Source organism: Gracilinanus agilis, chromosome 2, assembly GCF_016433145.1.
Source record: "Gracilinanus agilis isolate LMUSP501 chromosome 2, AgileGrace, whole genome shotgun sequence".
NCBI classification, from domain to species: Eukaryota; Metazoa; Chordata; class Mammalia; order Didelphimorphia; family Didelphidae; genus Gracilinanus; species Gracilinanus agilis.
Genome location: NC_058131.1, coordinates 529,020,595 through 529,041,416, shown reverse-complemented (window position 1 = coordinate 529,041,416; position 20,822 = coordinate 529,020,595). Strand labels below are relative to the sequence as shown.

The following is a 20,822-nucleotide window of genomic DNA, read 5'->3' as shown; positions in this document are numbered from 1 at the left end:
CTCACTATTTTTTTTTATTCTTTTGATTTCGTTTTTTTCTCAATGTCTTATGAAGTCATTAGCTTTTTCTTGTCTAATTCTAATTTTTAAGAAGTTATTTTCGTCAGTAAGTTTTTAGATCTCTTGAGTTACTCATTTATTCTTTTCTCTACCTCTCTTATTTGATTTTTAAAGTCCTTTTTAAGCTCTTCCAAGAATTTGAGAAGGGCTTGTGACCATTTTACATTTTTCTTTGAATCTTTACAAGTAGTTGTTTTGACTTCATTGTCTTCTTAGTTTGAACTCTAATCTTCCCAGTCACCATAGTAATTATATACGGTCAGTTTCTTTTTCTGTTTACTCATTTTTTAAAAAGTCTTATTTATTGGCTCTTAACTTTAATGTCAGGATCTGTTGTTAAGTGTTGGGAATAATGTCTCAGACTTCAGGATTTTCATGTTATTTTTCAAGCTTCATCTGGAGGTCTTTGAGTTTTTGGTTCTTCCAGTGTGCTATGATCTAGAGCCAAGTGTAGTCACTGCTCTTTTGGCTTATGCCTTGGTTTATGAATGACCTCAGGTATCACTTCTGAGATGCAACCAAGGCTCCCCTGCCCCTCATTCCCTCCTGCCACACCATGAGTGGGACCCAATCCTCTGCAACTGCACTCATCTTGTTGTGTTCTGGCTCTTCCTTGCAAACAGCCACAGCCTGGAACCATTAATGGTCAGTGCAAGTGTGTATGTATATTCTATATTCTTGGCCAGTAGCCACTACTAGGCAAGGAACCTGAGCCCTGTAATCAGCTGCTGAGCCCTGGGGCAAAAGCTCTGGTCAACACAAACCTCAAGGCTTCCTGTTTATTGACACTAGGGCATCTACATTTCACTCCAATCAGACCACCCCAAAGGTCAGATTGGAAGACTGCTTTCTCATAACTTTTTGTTGTTTTTGCCACTCTAAAATTCTGCTAATTTGTTGTTTTAAGTTATTTGGAGGAGACTTTGGGAGATCCAAGTGATTTCCTGCCTTTTGCCATCTATACTTTAGGTCCATCTATAAATATTCATCTCTTGGTTTGACAAATAATGAGACTTTCTCAATGTGTAAAGTACATGAATAATTGTTTAGGTCTTATTTGATGCTCTGAATTAATGTTTTGTGAGTATAGAATTTAAAGTTTATTTTTTTCAGCTCTAAGTCATTTTAGAAAACTCCAAGTAGAGAAGCTCTACAGAAATATAAAGTGAGTGACAAAGGCTTATAAAAAATGGACTCAAATCTAAACAGTAGATCTAAACCTTAACTGGAAATAAACAACCTTTCTATAATATGCCCCTTGCAAAAAGGTCTCTGGGTGATTTCAGGGTCACAAATATGAATGAGAGCTAAACTAGAGTTTGCCAGTGAAGTTCTTTCTGATTTATTTATCACTTAACTTCTCTTTTTATTCTAGTACAGCAGAGCAGTCAGATGGAATCACAATTTCTCATGGACCACAATTGTGAAGAGAACCTAAAGGAGGTGTGTTAAATAGCATTTGAAAAACCTGAATATTTTCTAGCTAATCCAGTGACTTTCTATATTTTCCCTTTAATGTCCATTAGATGGCATAGCTATGCATGCACTGAGTATGGCAAAAGCTATCAGAATATTCACACTATTTTCTCAGCTCTTTTCTTGTTCAATAATAGCACTTTTGAAAATCTTTTTTCTTTTGTAAATACATTAAAAATTTTTTATATGTTTACAACTTCATTTCCAAATATAACCTTCCCTTAACCACTAAGCCATCATTGTAGCAAAGAATAAAAGGAAAAGAAACATCTCAGTAGAATCAAATAGCCAAAGGAAAAGAAATATCTCAGTAGAATCAAATAGCCCACCACCTGATTCTGACGATATTCTAAATGTTCACACTCAATTCCCCAATTCTCTACAAACTACAGAAGGAAGTATATTTTCTTTATACTTTTTTGGGGCCAAATTTCTTAGTTACTAAGATTACAGTGTTCATTTTGTGGTTTTATTGTTATTATTTCTATATCATAGTTGTATACATTTTTTGCTAGTTCTCATTTTATTTTGGACTAGTTCATTTAAATTTTCCCATGCTTCTCTGTATTCTTTATCTTAATTTCTTCTGGTGCAGTAAAAATATTACATTCACACAGAGAAATTTGTTTAGCCATGCCCCAATTGATGGACATCATTTGTTTCTAGCCTTTCACCTCTGCAAAGAAATGTTCCTATGAATATTTTGGTGTGTAGTCAACCTTTTTTTTCTTGTCCTACTTGGTTATGTTTAGAGTGCAGTCTTTGGGCCAAAGGATGTAGATATTTTAGTTGATTTTTTAGCACAATTCAAAGTTACTTTACAGGTTTTGTTTTGTTTTTTTTTCTGTCTAGGGGTATTTGCATATTATAACAGAAAGAGTAATAAACCAAATATCCTAGGACCTGGGTTCTAGTCTTCATTTTACTACTAATCATCTGTGTGGCCTTGAGAAGGTTGTACAACCTTCAGATCCCTTTTCTGCTCTGAAATTTCTTTTAATAATATTTGTTCGTTTACTGTATGCCCTGGGAAAATGAGAGTGATTATATTTTCTGGATAGCTTACATATAATCTAGCTTAATAAACATGGCTAAAGTGTTTTTATCTCTTTGGAAGAAAAACTGTTAAATAAATCTGAGGAGATAGTAATTTGAAGAAAACATTTCAAATGGTAATATACTATTTCTTTTTCTTCCTCAGAAACTCCATGATGGTAGGATCACAGTAAGAGAGTTCTTTACACTTCTGCAGGTCCACATTCTAATTCAAAAACCCCGACACAGCACTCTTCCAGCCAATGTAAGTTTAAGTTTTATTTTATTTAGTAGTGCCAAGCATAGACATTGAGAATTTTTCTTCAAGGGTAGTCTAGTAGGGAGCTGAAAGTCCACTCATTTTAAAGGTAAGAATACCAGGATTCACAACTTGACTGATTTTTTTGCTATTTGTGTGACCTTGAACAAATCATTTGGTCTTTCTTGGGCTTCAATTTCTTTATCTGTAAATTGAGATAATCAAAGTAAATTATTTTATTTATTCAAAGATAATTTATTTTCTAAATTATGTACAATAACTATTTTCAACATGTTTTCAGAAATTATAAGATTCAGATTGTCTCTCCCTCCCTTCTCTGCCTTCCCTGCCCCCAGAAGTGGTAAGCAGTTTGATCTGGGTTATAAAGGTACATTTTTTTTCTTCTAAAAAAAAAAAAAGAAAGAAAGAAAGAAAGAAAGAAAACTTTTGTGGGGCAGCAGAGTGGCTCAGTAGATTGAGAACCAGGCCTAGAGATAGGAAGTCCTGGGTTTAAATCTGGCCTCCCACACTTCCTAGCCGTGTGACCCTGGGCAAGTTACTAAATCCCCATTGCCTATCCCTTACTACTCTTCTGCCTTAGAACCAATACACAATATTGATTCTAAGACAGAAAGGTAAGGGTTTAAAAAAAAGAAAGAAAAAAACCCTTTTTATTATGAACTTATTTACCAACCATCAGCAAATAAAAATATTTATATATACAAAGAAGAAATCAATATTAATTGAATGAATATGAATTTCTGTGAATGTACAGAGTTTTTCAAGATAGTAATAAATTTTTTCTTTGTTCATATATCTCATTCTGCACTTCAGGTCTTTCATCTTTCTGTCAGTAAGTGGGCCCTATTTGTATAGCATTCTAACCTACCACACTAACAAGTTCCTATAGCCTTTCAGAATTGTTTTTCCATAGATTATTGTGGTCCTTGTCTAAGTTTTTCTCTGGGTTCAGCTCATTTCATACTCTATCAGTTCATACAAATCTTCCTAGGTTTCTCTGATTTCATCATATTTCTCCTTTCTTTCAATGTAGTATTTTGTTACATTCATATATCATGATTTATTCAGATGTTACCCAATGAGTGGGCACCTGCTTTGTTTTCAATACTCTGATATATAAAGAGTACTTCTGTAATTTTTTTTGTACATAGTGGCTTTGTCTCTTCTGCCTTTGACTTTTTTGGATGTGTCCAGTAGTGGTTACATCTCCTTAAGTAAATAGTTAAAATTTGGACTTTGAGAAGCAAGAAAATGGAAAATGAAGCTAGTATGGAAACTCACTTTTCACTCAGAGTTTTTAATAATAATGTGTTTTTATTCATAATTCTGACTTTAAGAAATTTACACACATACATTTGTATTAAAAAAGATTTTTTTTAAGATATGTAATCAGGCATGGAGGTCCATGCTTGTAATCTCCATCACCAGGGAAGCTGAGGCTGCTTGATGTGAATTCTTGTGTTATGAGCTGCTGGTTGCTATACCAATTTTATGACTCTTAAGTTCAGCATCAGTATGGTGAGCCCCTGGTAGGTAGGGTGTCACCAAGTTGCCTAAAATAAGACAGATCAGACCAGTTTGAAAATGGAGCAGGTCAAAGATCTTCTACTGAGCAGAAGTGGGAGATCAAGACTGTCATGGTCTCTGCATGTCTAGCCTGGAGGACATTAGGAGACCTAGACTTAACAATAAAAATATAGGCATCTTTTTATTATTAAAAAGTTGATTATCAAGTTTGTGTGTTATTCAGAATGCTTATCTGATTTTAGCATTTTTCCTTGTTTTATTAAGTACATTAAAGAATATGCAGAGATTAGACACAAATCAATTTTTGTATCTCTTAGTAATTCAGATAAATGCTTTGGTGGAATAAAAGGAAACTATTTTATGAAATGAGGCCTTTAGATTATTATATGCTTGTTGAATTAAGTTGAATTATATTATATCATTATTACACAAGTTAGTTGATAAAGAATAGAACCTTAGAATCTGGCTTTGGGAGAGGAGGAGGGAGAAGGGAAAGAACTGTTTTAATGTCAAATTGTTACAAAATAAGAGTTCTATCTAGGTTTGGGGTGTGGGCTGGAGTGGTTATATGTTAGTTTGGGCTGTTAAAAATAAAACAGTATGCTACCTTGGGCTAATACAAAATGGATAAAAAGTAATATAAGAAGATCTAATTGAGGGAAAACCAAATTAAAAAATTATAACTTTGAATATTAATGTGCCAAATTTGTTATTAAAAGGATATAAACTACAACAGAATAAATTAGAAGTCAAAACCCAATAATCCATTGCTTGCAAGAAACAAGTACAACATATCTGGATTTGTACAGATTCACAGTTAAAGGGTGGAATAAAATCTGACATGTGTAGCTGAATCTACAAAAGCAGCAGCTATAACATGACTGATGGTTAAAAAAAATTATGAATCTAACAAACATCAGAGTAAGCATTTCTATTACAAAATAGAACATGAAAATGGGATTGTATATGAGACCGAATCTCTTTATATATGGCTTGCTTTTCTTTTTATGTATATAATTTAACATATAACTTTTCAAAATTATCTTGCCTATTGTTTTTCTTTTCTCATCTGGGCATTTAAAAAATTGCTTCAATGACCTCCCCCCTCCCCCCTTTTTTTTAATGGAAGCCTCCTACCTCCTCCTTCAATGGAAAAAAGAAAAAGAAAAGTAAGGCTTTAGAACATAATGCATAGTCAAGCAAAACAAATCCCATATTTGCTATGTCCAAAAATATATTATGTACTTTGAGTCCATTACCCTCTCTGAGTATCCAACTTTATCAACAGTTATCTGGAATGATGATTGGTCATGCGATTACTATCTTGACTAAGACAAAATATTAAATGTAGATATATTAATCAAGATAAACGAAGGACATTATAATTATAATCACAAATAATGAAATTCTACAAAAATTACCTCATTTTGGTTTGTAGATGACCCTCTGTTCTATTTTTTAAAATTCCTTACCTTCTCTCTTAGAATCAGTATTCTAAGGCAGAATAATGATAAGGGCTAGGCAATTGGGGTTAAGTGACTCACTTAGGGTCACATAGCTAGGAAGTGTCAGAGGCCAGGTTTGAACCAAGGACCTTCTGACTCTAGGAGGACCACTGAGCCACTTAACTGCCCCTCCTTCTGTTCTTAAAGAGTGAAAAACAAGCTCTGTCAGGTTCTACCATGCTATAAAGCCTTAGATCACCATACTAGCAAAAGAGAAACTCAGTTTTTCCAGGACCAGCCCAGCTTTATGGTTAGCCCTATCACCACTCAGCTGAGGACTCTGTGATAAATTCTTTTGCCTTGGCAACTCAATAAACAAAGATAAAAAGTGGCCCTTAGCCCTATGCTATCCCTTATACTTCTTCATCAAAAATGGCAGAAAAGAAGTCAAAATATATATTGCCAAGAATCACACCATTTTTAGACTTGTCAATAAATAAACTCTACTCTTGGCACACTAAATAGGAGATTCTTATCTAATGTCCAACATGTGGGCCCTCTACTAAAGAAACAGTAATTATTTCACTCTTGATAGCTTACTTTACATGAAAACAGGAAACAAAAGGAAGTTGCAACCTTCAGGCTGGTTCACGTTCTTCCTGGAAGAGACAAATAAAGGAGTTGGCACAATTAGTCTCACTATATACCCAGTCAACAAAAAATGCTATTTGTTAGGACATTTTATTATTTATTATTATTCCTATTGACTCCCAGAGGAGCATAGGGCCGCAACCATCTCACGCCAACGGACTCTGTTCTGGGCAACTTCCCCCAACTGGGCATGTCTTTGCCAGGTCTGTTTTGGCCTTCCGACTTTCCTCCTCCCTGGTGGGTTCCATATTTTTTTTCATAGCGTCCTGACTGATGGGATACTGAATTGTTCTTTCCCAGAGTCTGGTATTGGAGATCTTTTCAGGCCATCTGATGTTCAAGATTTGACGTAGGCATCTGTTAACAAAGACCTGGAGTTTGTTGGCTTTTGCCAGCACGCGTCGTGGACTCTGTTGGAGAGCAATCTTCCAGACTAGGCGATCTCTGGTTTTGTTGGTTTAATGAGGTTGCAGTTTCTGTAGCAAGTGAGATTTTTACGGGGTGAGGTTGCTAGCCTCGTGCCCAACCCTCCTCCTTTTTCAGCCGGGCTTGGGACCGTCCTTGGCGGAGTTTGTTAGGACGTTTGGTCATCTTTTATAATAGTATTCATTAATCAATATGTACTTTTTAGGAACCTACCACCTGCAAGGTATTCACTCCAAGGCTAGGCCTTGGGGACAAAATTACAAAAAATGAAGCAATCTCTATTCACAATAAGTTTGCATTCTAAATGGAGAGACAAGTATATACATATGTACATATATATGTATATACATATGCATATGTATATGTATGTAGATAGAGCATATATATAATGTGAAGAAATAAAAAATAAATATAATTAAATACAAGGTAATTAGGAGAGCACTAGGAAGTTGAGGGGATTAAGGAAGACTTCGTGAAGAAAAAAATGCCTGAACTGTGTCTAAAAGGAATTACTACTGATTTGGAACATTTTTTTTTCTTTTTCTTTTTCCGACAAACTAATTAATTAATTAATTTGGTTGTTTGCTTGTTTTTTTTGTTTTTTGGGCTCTTACCTTCTGTCTTGGAGTCAATATTGTGTATTGGCTCCAAGGCGGAAGAGTGGTAAGGGCTAGGAAATGGAGGTTAAGTGACTTGCCCAGGGTCACACAGCTAGGAAATGTCTGAGGCCAGATTTGAACCTAGTACCTCCAATCTCTAGGTCTGGCTCTCAATTCGCTGAGCCACCCAGCTGCCCCCAAATTAATTTATTAAAAAAATATTTTTCCATGTTTCCATGATTCATTTTTTTTCCCTCCCCTACCCCCTCTCAGAGCTGACAAGAAATTCCACTGGGTTGTACAAATGTTGTCACTTGATTCCTATTTCCATATTATTCATTTTTACTATAGAGCGATTTTTAAAAAGCCTAAACCCCAAATCACATACCCACATATACATGTGATGTTTTGTCATATGTTATGTCATATGTCATAATGTCAAAAGTCATGTGTTTTGCTTTTGCATTTCTACTCCCATAGTTCTTTCTCTCACTGTGAATAGCATTCTTTTACAAAAGTCCTTCAGGAGTGTCCTGGCTTGTTGCATTGCTACTAGTAGCAATATCCATTACATTGGATTTTTCTACAATGTTTTACTTTCTGTATACAATGATCTTCTGGTTCTGCTCATTTCTCTCTGCGTCAGTTCATTGAGGTTCTCCCAGATCATATTGAAAATCTCTGGAGCATTTTTTCATATGGTTGTTGATAGCCTAGAATTATTCCTTTTGAGATTTTATTTTCTTTGACCACTTATTCTGAGGAATGGCTCTTGTTCTTATATATTTAGATGCATTGCTTATGTATCTTTTTTTTTTTTAAACCCTTGTACTTCAGTGTATTGTCTCATAGGTGGAAGATTTGTAAGGGTGGGCAATGGGGGGCAAGTGACTTGCCCAGGGTCACACAGCTGGGAAGTGGCTGAGGCCGGGTTTGAACCTAGGACCTCCTGTCTCTAGGCCTGACTCTCACTCCACTGAGCTACCCAGCTGCCCCTGCTTATATATCTTGAATATGAAACCTTCATCAGAGAAACCTGATGCAAAGATTTTTTTTCCCTCCAGATAATTGTTTCCTTTCTAATTTTAACTGCATATTGGTCATTTTTTACACAAAACTTCTAAATTTTATGTAATGAAAAATATCTATTTTGTCTTCTGTGATAATCTTTATCCCTTGTTTGGTCATGAACTCTTCCCCATCCAAGGTTGAAAAAGATATTTTTTTTCCTTGAGCCTCTAATCTATTTATGATGTAACATTTTATTATCTAGATTATGCATCTATTTGGAGTTTCTAGGTTTATGGTGTGAGATATTGATCTAAAATTATTTTTACCAAACTGACTTCTAGTTTTCCTAGCAGTTTTTGTCGAATAGGGAATCTTTTTCCCTAATTGCTATGTTGGCTACATACTACAAATACCTTTGTTTCAGAGACCTTTTATGGTATTATGGTCAATAAAAGATGCATCTAATATTTCTATTTTTGTTCATTTGTTTGTGAGATTTTTTAAATGATCAGTTTTGGTGAAGGGGGCCATGCACAGTGGAAAAATAGATATGCTCCTATTTATTTCCATTGAATATTCTCTAAAGGATATATGTATATACATATCTAAATTTTCTAAAATCCTATTCCGATCATTACCTTCATTCTTATTTTTTTGGCTCAATTTATCTAGGGCTGAGAGGGATAAATTGAGGTTTTTCAACTATTATGGTTTTTCTGTCTATTTTTTCCTATAATTCATTTAACTTTTCCTTTAAGGGTTTAAATATTATGCTATTTGGCATATATATATATATTTAGTATTGATAGTAATTCATTGTTTATGTTCCTTTTAATAAAATGTAGTTTCTTTGCTAATTTTTTTAAAATTAGGTCTATTTTTTTCTTTTGCTTTGAGATTGTTGCTGCTATCTTTGCCTTTTTTTTTTGTTTGTTTGTTTGTTTGTTTTGTTTTTTTTTAAACCCTTGTACCTGGGTGCATTGTCTCATAGGTGGAAGATTGGCAAGGGTGGGCAACGGGGGTCAAGTGACCCGCCCAGGGCCACACAGCCGGGAAGTGGCTGAGGCCGGCCCTGAACCCAGGACCTCCCGTCTCTAGGCCTGGCTCCCACTCCACTGAGCTACCCAGCTGCCCCTTTGCCTTTTTTATTTAAACTGAAGTGTTATAAATTCTGCCTCAGTCCATTATTTTAACTCTTTATCTTTCTGTTTCAAGTGTGTTTTCTTTTAAAAAACATATTGATGAATTCTGTTTTCTAAACCCGTTCTGCTATCCTCTTATTTATGTCCATCCCATTCAGTTATAATTGGTAATTGTAGTTCCCTTCATTCTGTTCTCTTATATTTATCTTGCTTCCCTCTCTTTAAAGGTGTTTTTTTTTAAACCCTTGTACTTCAGTGTATTGTCTCATAGGTGGAAGATTGGTAAGGGTGGGCAATGGGGGTCAAGTGACTTGCCCAGGGTCACACAGCTGGGAAGTGGCTAAGGCCGGGTTTGAACCTAGGACCTCCTGTTTCTAGGCCTGACTCTCACTCCACTGAGCTACCCAGCTGCCCCTTTAAAGGTGTTTTGCTTTTAACTAATGCCTCCTTTAATTTCTCTTCCTCTCTTATTCCTCCCTTTCACCTTAATCCTTTTCCTTTCTATTTGCCTCATGGGCATTTGTGTTCTCAACTGTATGTATTTTCCCCTCCTTTAACCAGTTTAGATGAGAGCTAGGTTCAAGTGTCAACCAATGCCCCCTGCATCCCCCTTCTTATTATGTAAACTCCTTTTTGTCCACCATTTTCATGTGAGATAATTTTTCCGATTCTTCCTTTCCCTTCTCTCAATACATTCATCTTCCTTATCTGTCAGTCTTATTTTGATATTACTCAAACGCAAGTGAATCACACCTGAGACCCTCTGTTGAATTAGACTTCCTCTATGACTCCTGGTGTTAAAAAAGTTTTGAGGGGCTGCATGTACCGTTTCCCCATATAAGAAGGTATATATTATTGAAATATAATGTTTAGGTCCTTTTTCCCCCTATGACTTTAGATAGTCCATTAATTATTATATTCTTTGTTTTCCAAGTCCATTGTTTATATGAGGTATTCCACTTTTTTCCCCAGTATTTTGACTTTCTATTATTATTTATTATTATTTCATGGAGACATTAGCTTCCATTTGGCCAGTTCTCAAGATTTTGTACCTCTTTCTCCAAGCTACTTAAATTCTTTCCATATCTTTCTTCCCTAAGTTAAAAAACAAAAACAAAACTTTTACCTCCTGCCTTGGAATGAGTACTATGTATTGGTTCCAAGACAGAAGAACAGTAAGGGCTAGGCAATGGGAGTTAAGTGACTTGCAAGTCCAGTTTTAAACCCAAGACCTCTCATCTCTAGGCCTGGCTCTCAATCCACTGAGCCACCTAGCTGCTCCTCTTCCCTAGCTTTTACCTCTTTTCCCATTCTTTCCTCTACTGCCCTCATTTGGTTTTCAAAACCATTTTTTAGCTCCTTCTTTAACTATTTTAGGAATTCTTTTTGAACTTGTGTCCAAGCTGCATTTATATTTTAGGCTTTGTTTGTATTTGTACCTTTCACTTTACTGTCACCATAAAGCTCTTTATAGTCGAATTCCTTTTTTTTTTTTCCTCATTTGCTTATTCTTCCAAACTACTTCTTGACTTTGGAATTTATGTTAAGACAGGGCTTTCCATACCTGATGACAGAGAATGTACTCTATACATATTCACATCCATGAATCTGGCCTGAACTTCTGTCCTCATATGTGCTTTTCACAGACTCCAGCTGGGAGTCTGCAAACTTTCAGCAATTCCAAAGGGGTATAATCAGCAGAGAGGTCTGCTTGCTGTCCTCTTCTTCTAAATTCTGCAAGTTTCTGGCCAGGTTTGGGTCTCAGCTTGCTTTTGGTTGGGATTTTCAGCAGTTTGTCCATGGACTCAGCAGTTATTGAACTGCTGATAGGTACTCCAGTTTCAGAGTGTCTGAACTGCCAGTTCCTTTTTGGTCTGTGGTACTGTGCTTTGCTCCTGGGATCAGAGCCACCCTGTTCTCAATACACATCTAAAGCTAATATATTCACAACCACTTCTTTCCACCTTGAATCTGTGAGCTAGCATTAGGTGTAGGTGACAGCTGCCAGATGGCACCTGTACTTGTACCCAGTGCTTGGTCAGTGATTCCCTATGATCTCTTTCTGGTGCCCTGTCTTAGCCATCTCTAAGTCCATAGGTTCAAGAATGTTCCATTATGCCAACACCACAGCCATGTGTGCTCCTTCCTAGTCAGACCCCATCCCCAGCATGCACAGACTTCTCTTCCATCTCCCTCTGCAGCTCTAGGCTGGAAAAGTTACTGTGACTTCTCCCTTGGCTTTCCCAATTCAATCTGTTGCATTTTCTAGATCTTTGTTAAGAAAGTGTGTGGGAAGAGCTAGACTTTTCCTAATGCTTCCTCTCTGTTATCTTGGAATTTTTACATTTTGAATAGTTTTGTTACCTTGTTAATGAAGTAGATTAGGATTTTTTTTTCTCCATATAATATGATTACTCAAAAATAAGAATTTGGGAACTTGGTTCCTGAACATGAATTTGTCCACAATTTTGCATTTCTGAAATGCTATGGAATTTACCTTTTTGTTTTGTTTTGTTTTGTTTTGTTTTCATTTAGTTTGCTACAAATGTATCATCCACACCAAAAGACTTAATGTTAAACCAATATGTTTACCGGCCCCAAATACAGATTTATAAAGAAGATTGCCAGGCTCTCCATGAAAAGATTGAAGAGTAAGAACACATTATTTACGTTCTTGGGTGTAATAGAAGAAAAGTTGTGACCTTTGTAATTACCTTTTCTAATTAGTGGCATGGTACAAAAATGATCTTTGAATAGGTCCTCCATTTTTATATTTGTATAAGAAAACATAGTTTATAACATGGAGCATATCATTAACTTGTGTTTCATGTTAAAGTTAAATTTGGGAGAACATAAAAGACATTCCAGCCAACCAACAACCAAACATTTATTTAAACATCTCTTCGGTAGCTGGAGAAACAAAGAAGGCAGTAGACTCCACCCTCAAAGAGTTCATAGTCTAATGCTTGAGACTGCATGCAAATAATTATGTACAAACAAGATATTTTCAGGATAAACTGGAGATCATCTCAGAAGAAAGCCCTTTTACAAAGGGCTTGCCCATGTGCTGAGTCCTGTGATAGCCACTATAGAAATTAAATTCACTTCCTCAAATGTTTATTAAGAATCTACTTTAGGGGCAGCTGGATTGAGAGTCAGTCCTAGAGATGAGAGGTCCTAGGTTCAAATCCGGCCTCAGACACTTCCCAGCTGTGTGACTCTGGGCAAGTTACTTGACCCCCATTGCCCACCCTTTACCACTCTTCCATCTAGGAGGCAATACACAGAAGTTAAGGGTTTAAAAAAAAAAAAAGAATCTACTTTACATAAGTCTTGAGGGACACCTAGACAAAAGCAACACAGCCCCTGGCCCAATGTGACTGGAATTCTAGTAAGGGAATGTGATTTTTATGTAGATATATATAATTAAAATATGAGATATTTTTAATCCATATGTGGGACCAGAAGTCAGATTCGTATTTCTACTGTTTGGCCCTAATTTTACATGCAGAGATAGTGTTCCTTTTAGAACACTGAAGTACGTCTCAGTCTTTTGCCTGATACTTTATATGCACAAATGCTATAAGAAAATCTAGTAATTAGGCACAACTAAAACACAAAGTATTCTCTAATAATTTTTTCCACATTTGCCTGAATCTGAGTGAGTACTTATTGATTTGTCTGAGTATATTTACATAACCTGCTTAAACTTGTTATTTTGCTTGTGGCTGCATTAGGATTTGTCTAAAATGAGTAGGTAGATCTTAATAGGGTATCATTTCTGAATTTTGTCCGTGGCATAGACATGTACTATATTCGCCACTGCCTCTTACAAAAATTCATTTTTATTTATTGCCAAAGCACTAGATCCTTGTGATGACAATTAATCTTACTCTGCTGTTTTTTTCAGTTGACATTGAGGCATAGAGGAAAGGGCCTTGGGTATGCATTCTGATTATAATATTCACAATAGCTTTGGGAAAGAGTACTAATGAAATGGCTAGATTCCAAAGATCACAGAGGCACATTTCCAGGTTGGGATGCAAAATCAGTTATTTTTGAAAAGGACATTTTACATTTATCACATTCTACTGCTATTTGCGAATTTTGAGGAGTGTTTAACCAAGGAAGGCCATTGTCCAAGGATGGTTTTCACACTCATTTTGTCAAACAGAACTCAGAATTGGTTGATAGTGTTGGTTAAAAGACAAAGGAAAAAGTTATTTATTTTGCTTCCCAACATATTTGGATATCCTTGTTATTAAAAAATAAATATAATGGCTCATTTTGTGCTCTTCTGTCACCTTATTCACATAAAGTCTCTCATTGCTTTAGATTAAAGCTTCGTGCATTGAACCAGGATAAACTACTGGTGGATGTAAATAGAAGCCTATGGGAAGTAATGAAGGGCTGCTCTGATGAAGAGGTACTTTTATTCTGGATGGTGAAAATGTATGAATTGATTCCCAGTGTTAAGAAATAAATAACTCACAAATACATAACTGTGATAAATTTTTCTCTGAATCTACTCTTTTTAAAATTTAAAAATTTTGCAAATGTGATGCAAAGTTTACTTGTAATAAAGTTTTCCCCCTTTTATATCTCAAAAGATTTGGCCAAGGAAAAGTTTAGGGCACAGCTAGACTTTGGATGACTAAATAATAAGCAAACCATTTAAAACTTGACTATTTTGTTAGAGTATCTTTATTATTTAGTTCTTATGTTCAGTAGTTTGATGTGGATCTCAATCTGAGAGTAAAACTCAAAAGTCCCAAGTTTTGTACTCAAACAAACAAATGGAAAAGACATTCAATACAAAATAAAAGAAAAGAGGTCATAGGAATCAAGCTTGGATAACTAAAGGAAGTTTTTTGTTGTGTTACTACCTACAGCAGCTGAGGAAATCTACCCTACCTAAATGACTCTTTTGTTTTGATGCAATGCCTTATTCCTTCCTATAGCTGAAGACATTTGGAGTACATCTGAACAAAATGAAATCACGCTTTGCCAAGAAGACTAAAGTTTTTGCTCACCAAGGGAAAGTGGCTCTATATAGTAAACTAGTACAATCAGCAAAGGTAATTTTGGCACAGAAAAAGTGATCAATTACTTTTCATGGTAGTAATCATAAATGGCAAAAATGTTTGGAGAAATATGGAGATGTTTATACTGGTAGAGTGATCCCTTACATATAGGATATCTGGCCTCTGAATAAACCAGAATAGATTTACAAATCTGTCACATTTTGGAAGATATCTCCATCCCTAATGTGTGCTCAGAAGCAAGATCCAGATATTCCAATGTCAGGAGCCATTCTTTGGAAATGATGCTTTGAAGATAAGACCCTGGTAAATGTGCATCTGGATGCCATTGGTCACAGATCAGTCAGTCGACAAGCACTTTTCCTGTAGCTGTAATGTACTAGACATTGTGGTAGGTGCCAAGGATACAATATAGAATAAAATAATCCCCTACTTACAAGTAGCTTACATTCTCATAGATTATCTTTCCATCTGTTATTCTTTCCAAGTTCTGAACAGGAAGCATTCTTTTTTTCATTCTAAGATGTGCCTCCTAGCCATCGTTTAAACATAGTTATGAGTGATCACCTAAATTGTAATAAAGTTTTTTACTGTAACTTGTGCTAATCCATTTATATGTTTTTTGTGCTTAGGCTGAACGGGAGAATCTTGAGTCAAGGATGGACAAGATGGATTCTGTACTAAAGGAGGCAGATACCTGTCTTGCTGCTCTAGACCTGGGTAAAATTTCTTGAGCACATTTCCAAAGTTGGGAGTTCAGGGAGCCCATATCTCTTTCCCTCAGAAATTTTCTTTTCACATTATAAATAATGGGTTGGAACAAATTAAAGCTCCTATGTCCTCATGATTCATACTCTAACCAACAAGAACAGTTCAGGGCACTAGGTTACTTTAGAAAACTGTAAATTATTTTTTAAGAAATTGAACTTTAGTCAGCCTGATGATTAAATCTTTTTAAGCACTGAGTTAATTACTAAATAACAAGCACCCCACAATCTACTGAAAAATAATAAGCACAGGGGCAGCTAGGAGGCTCAGTGGATTGAGAGCCAGGCCTAGAGACAGGAGGTCCTAGGTTCAAATCTGGCCTCAGACACTTCCTAGCTTTGTGACCCTGGGCAAGTCACTTACCTCCCATTGCCTGGCTCTTGCTGCTCTTCTGCCTTGGAATCAATACACAGCATTGATTCTAAGACAGAAAGGTAAAGGCTTAAAAAAAAGAAAGAAAAACAATAAGCACATAATGGCCACAGTCTCAGAGCATTCATAGCTATTTTCTGAGTAGTTACTGTCTGGAGTGGGAATTTTTATGGTTCTTGATATAGCAAGATGTACCCCCTTTAATCAGTCAAATAATCAGAGAGGCCAGGATAAGAGGCAGACAGATGTGACTTTACTGCTTATCATGCAGTAGATAGAGACCTTGCTCTTAAGTCAGAGACCCAAAGATACAAATAAATTCCCCAGTTTATGGGAAACTTATATAATACTCTCCTCCTATGCAAAAGAGTACCAATAAAAGGTTTATGTGAAAGATTGGGTGGGAGAAGGGTAAAGGGAAAGCAAAGCTATATCTAATTAAGCTAATGATTTAAACTCTACTTGGAGTTTCTACTGCTAGCCAGAAATACATTGATAATAATACACTAATTTCAATTTTCATTCCATACAATACCCCCCAATTTTAATTATAAAGTTGCATTATTCTCAATTGCCTCCATTTTCCCTCTATATAACAATAACAACCAATAATATGATTAACCATAACTAGATACACCCCACCTTCAGAAGTCCTCTATCTCACTGCAACTTGCTGTTGCCATCACTATTCATATCCAGGATGAATCTTCTCCATTGCTTACAGAAACTTGCTCTCCCTTCTCCAAGTTGTTTATAGAAACTTTTGGAGATGCTCCTGCTAAAAAAGAAATATTCACAAGGCAAATTTCAATCATATTCATGAACACATAAAATCCTTCTACCTCAGGTTCTGTGATACAGCAACTCCTCGGCCTCAATCCTAAATTTAAGATTGAAATTCCAATCAGTCAATTTCCTACAAGACCTTGATTAATTAAAACCCTACTTAGCTAAAGCTAGCACTTTGATAAATCCTAATCTTCAATTATTGACCTATTTGGTTGTTTGGGAAATGGAAACTTTTTACAAATTTTACAATTTGCTTTTTGTGCTGATCATAGGAATTTATCATAAAGGGAAAAGATTTTTGACTCTCCTCACTGGTTCCTTTAAGGACACAGAGTGAGTGCACAGGCCATGGGTGTCACTGGCTCATGCTATAAACGTTTCACTCAGGAACCATCAAAATCCCATTTGCCTTACCAAGTTAGGAGGGTTCTATCTCAGCTTCAGACTAAAATCGCCTCTCTCAACTTCTCCCAAGGGTTTTCACTTATCCTTTCTTTAGTGATAGATCAATCACCAGACAGCCATAGCTGGATTTCAAGCTTACAATAATAATAATAATTATTATAATCATAATTATAATAATATAATAATAACAACAAAAATAATATCAATCGAGATCCCAGAAGCCTTTTTTTTCTTAAATGGCAAATCCTATCATTACAATTCAGAGAAAACTTAGTCTTTTCAGTCTTCCAGTTCCTTATCGTAAAATTCATAACCTTAGCCATAAAACAAACCTCTTTCTGCTTACTTATTTACTCATTCTATTGGCTTTTCCTAAACTTACAAGTTTACAAGCAAAATTTTCTTCTCAAACCTCTGCTTAAAACAGAATCAAGTTTTCCATTTTACTGCAGACAATTCAGAGACATACATATGTAATACAAGTAACATGCCTCATGAAGAGGCCCCCAAACTCTGATTACAATCTTCTAATATCTTAATTTCATATGCTAATTCTGCAGTCCTCTATCTCACTGCAACTTGCTGTTGCCATCACTATTCATATAAACTTAACTTTCACCAGGTATTGTTACCTGATATTAGTGGCTCATTGGTCATTCAGATACATAACATACATGATATCTTTTGCACATTTCACTTATCCAATTCAATTAAAACATTAACTTAACTCACAGTACAAATCATAAATCATTTGGGAATAAACAGAATCAAATTCTAACAGATCGTACTTAAACCTATATTCACATCTAAACATATGCTTACATTTTAGTAGAATCATTCTTGCCCAAAGTACATATTCGGGTAACAATCCATAAATCACAATTAGTCACAAATTCAGAAATTCTTTAACAATATTCCAAATTCTTAGTACATGTTCCATGCCAAATTTACAAATTTAAAACTTTTTTTCCCCGGTGTTCATTACATTTTCACTTGGTGCTTACTTCAGTAGCAAATGTACTAACATAACATTTCCACATTTTCATTTATAAGCACAAAAATTTAGATTAGACAAAATCAAAACTCTCATCACATCTTCTTCCAAACAGCTGGTATTGAATTCTTATACACTTTGTATTTCATCTAACCTTCATTTTTCATTAAACAGTCAGCAAATATTAGAAGATTACTTCTTATCTGTTTCTTTAAAGCAAAAATCCTTTCTACCAGTCAGACTGGCTACCCATTACATTTACATCAATCAATTCCCAATTTTAGTTTACTCAAATAATAAACGTTTAAGTATGTCCAAACATTCAAATATCTAGCCATTGTTCATTTAAGATCTCAGTGAAAACAGCATGCATTTTTACTACTAGAATGATATAGAATAAAACCTTTCTGGAATCTTATAAACTGAGAAACAATTTGCAACCCTAGATCACTTTATATATATTTCACTTCACTCAATTCCATATGTACATTTCAAAATCAACATTCATCAGCCTTAAAATTAACTCCATCTAATTGTGGGATCAAAACATCCCTTTCCATCCTTATTATTTCCACTTCTCTTTTCCATGACCAACAGAGAAGAAAGGAGGAAAAGTGCTGAACAGATTTGCCTTCTCTAAAGCAGAGGGCAAAATTCTTTCTCACTTAGACTTTAAGAAACTCAAAATCCACACAGAAGTGTTCTTTTTTAATTTCTTAAACACATTCTCTGGTCTTTCAACTCCTTCACTTTTCCAGAATAATGAAGGAGTAAGAGACAGGGTACATACTTCAGTAATCACAAAAGAGATCTGTTCCCCAAAACCCTTAGTGCATATACACAACAGAGAACACAGACTTAAAAGACAGATAACAAACAGTTTAACATAAATTCTTTGCCCAGGCATTCCCTTTGCCTCTTCAAGGAGTAGAGGGTTGGGAAAGTGTTGTCATTTCACTTCTAGAGTCCTTGCAACCCCCTGGTTGTGAAATAAGTCTCATTAGTACTTGATCATTCCTTTTATTTTAAACACTTCTTTGCTCCCTCTAAATCTCAGCTTGTGAGATTCATTCTCTATAAACTGTCTCTCACTTAAAAAATCTGTCTTCTTCCTCAGTCATAGTTTCATTTAATAAGCTTAGCCTTTAAGGATAGCACAATAAGGGGTAAACCATCTATCAGGAAGATGTTCTTTGCTCCCTGATTCCACCCCACCCCATCAGTCAAGGGCTGGGTGGGAGTTATCAAAGAACAGACTCTTGACTCCTTTGGTCTCCAGTCTTTGTGAAAGAATAAATCTGTTCTTTGGGACAATCTTTTTTCCAGGTAACCTCCTTCTCCACAATTATAGTACATAGAAGGGACACCTATGGCTTCTGGAAGCCTTCCAAATTTCTTCATCCTTTCTCTTACAAACACCTTTGGGATTTTCTGTAAGAGCTCATTTAATGGCTCATTCACCCAATCTTCTGTTTTCTGGAGCTTTCCACTAATATCTGACCAGGGACTAGTAGTCACATGTAAGCCAGAATTTTAAAAAATCAGTGGAGGTTTCATCTTTCTCTTGTTCGGCTTCAGACACTTCATTCAGATTCTGATTCTGGGGCACATTTGTTCTTTTGTCCTGAATAATATTCTCCTAAGGAACTGGGTCATTGTTATACCAGAGAGAGAATTCCTATTCACCTCTCGATCCATTTTGTGCTATGGGATTTTCTTTATCCCAGATCTTCATAGTAGCTGACCTGATCTGGCTCTACTCTTCTTCTGCTTTCCATTTCTCTCTTAGAATTCCTTACTTCAGAGCCACTGAGGGGAGCATTAACATAACCAATCCCCTGTCCTAGTGGAAACTCCCTCAACGAGCATTGCTTTCACCACTCCACCTAAGAGTAAGTTTGTCTGGTCCTCTACTAACTGATCAAACTCCCGATTGAGGAGTCCAAAAGAAACAGGAGGAGGGATTATAATCTCCTTAAGTAAGAGCACTGCTGCTTGTGAAATAGGAGGTAGTAATGCCTGAGGAATAAATGGTGGTGAAGTTAGAGATGGGGGATCTGGAGCTGATGGAGGTTGAGGAGCAGGAGCAGGAGGTAGACCTATAGGAGGAGGTAGTGGTGGTGCTGGTATAGGTGAAACAGGAGCAAGAGGTAGAAGAACTAGGTAAAGGGGAGAAAGGGCCTCAAGTGGATCCTAAGTCCTCTCCACCTCCCTTCCTAATTCTGAATCTCCTCTCCCTTTTCTGCCTCTGCCACTTGCTGCTGAGGCTGCTTTTCTCCCTTCAGACACATTTAACACAAACATCTCCACCTGGGGGGGAGCCATAGCGCTGCATATGCTTGCTTCTCATCATTTCTAATCTATCTCCTACTGACAGTTAAATATAATTTTTCACAGACCAAGCTGTCAGAAGATCCAAAACGGGGCCATAAGATATTGTTCTGTCAATTTCCATTTCTAACCAGCATAAACAATATTTAATAAGACATCAAATCCTTCTGTTGATCTCCATGTTTGAATCTGGATTGCTGCTGGCCTTCAGCCATCTGCCTTGCTCTCTACTGGCCCTCTTATGGCTCTTTTGCTGTTGGGCTTTTTAGAAGCAAAATAGGAGGCTCAATTTCCCTATGGGAACTAGCAGCCCAAACTGGGACTTTTGACTGGTCTTAACTTATTCAGATAGGTAAACTGAGGCACTCTGTCATTCTAGAATCCCGGGTATGCCCCCCATTTTTCTTGAGTGGGAATTTTGGTGGTTCTTGATATAGCAAGAAGCACCCCCTTTAATCATTCAAATAAT

General features: G+C 36.1%; 1 protein-coding gene across 1 annotated transcript in view; it reads left to right on the top strand.

Annotated features, from left to right (window-relative positions):
- KNL1 (kinetochore scaffold 1) overlaps positions 1-20,822 on the top strand; it is a 118,908-nt gene that overhangs the window by 87,802 nt on the left and 10,284 nt on the right. The window contains exons 12-17 of the mRNA XM_044660027.1: positions 1,436-1,503; positions 2,738-2,836; positions 12,188-12,303; positions 13,988-14,078; positions 14,614-14,730; positions 15,327-15,414. Of these exons, the coding sequence (XP_044515962.1) occupies positions 1,436-1,503; positions 2,738-2,836; positions 12,188-12,303; positions 13,988-14,078; positions 14,614-14,730; positions 15,327-15,414 (579 nt within the window). The remainder of the gene's footprint in view (positions 1-1,435; positions 1,504-2,737; positions 2,837-12,187; positions 12,304-13,987; positions 14,079-14,613; positions 14,731-15,326; positions 15,415-20,822) is intronic.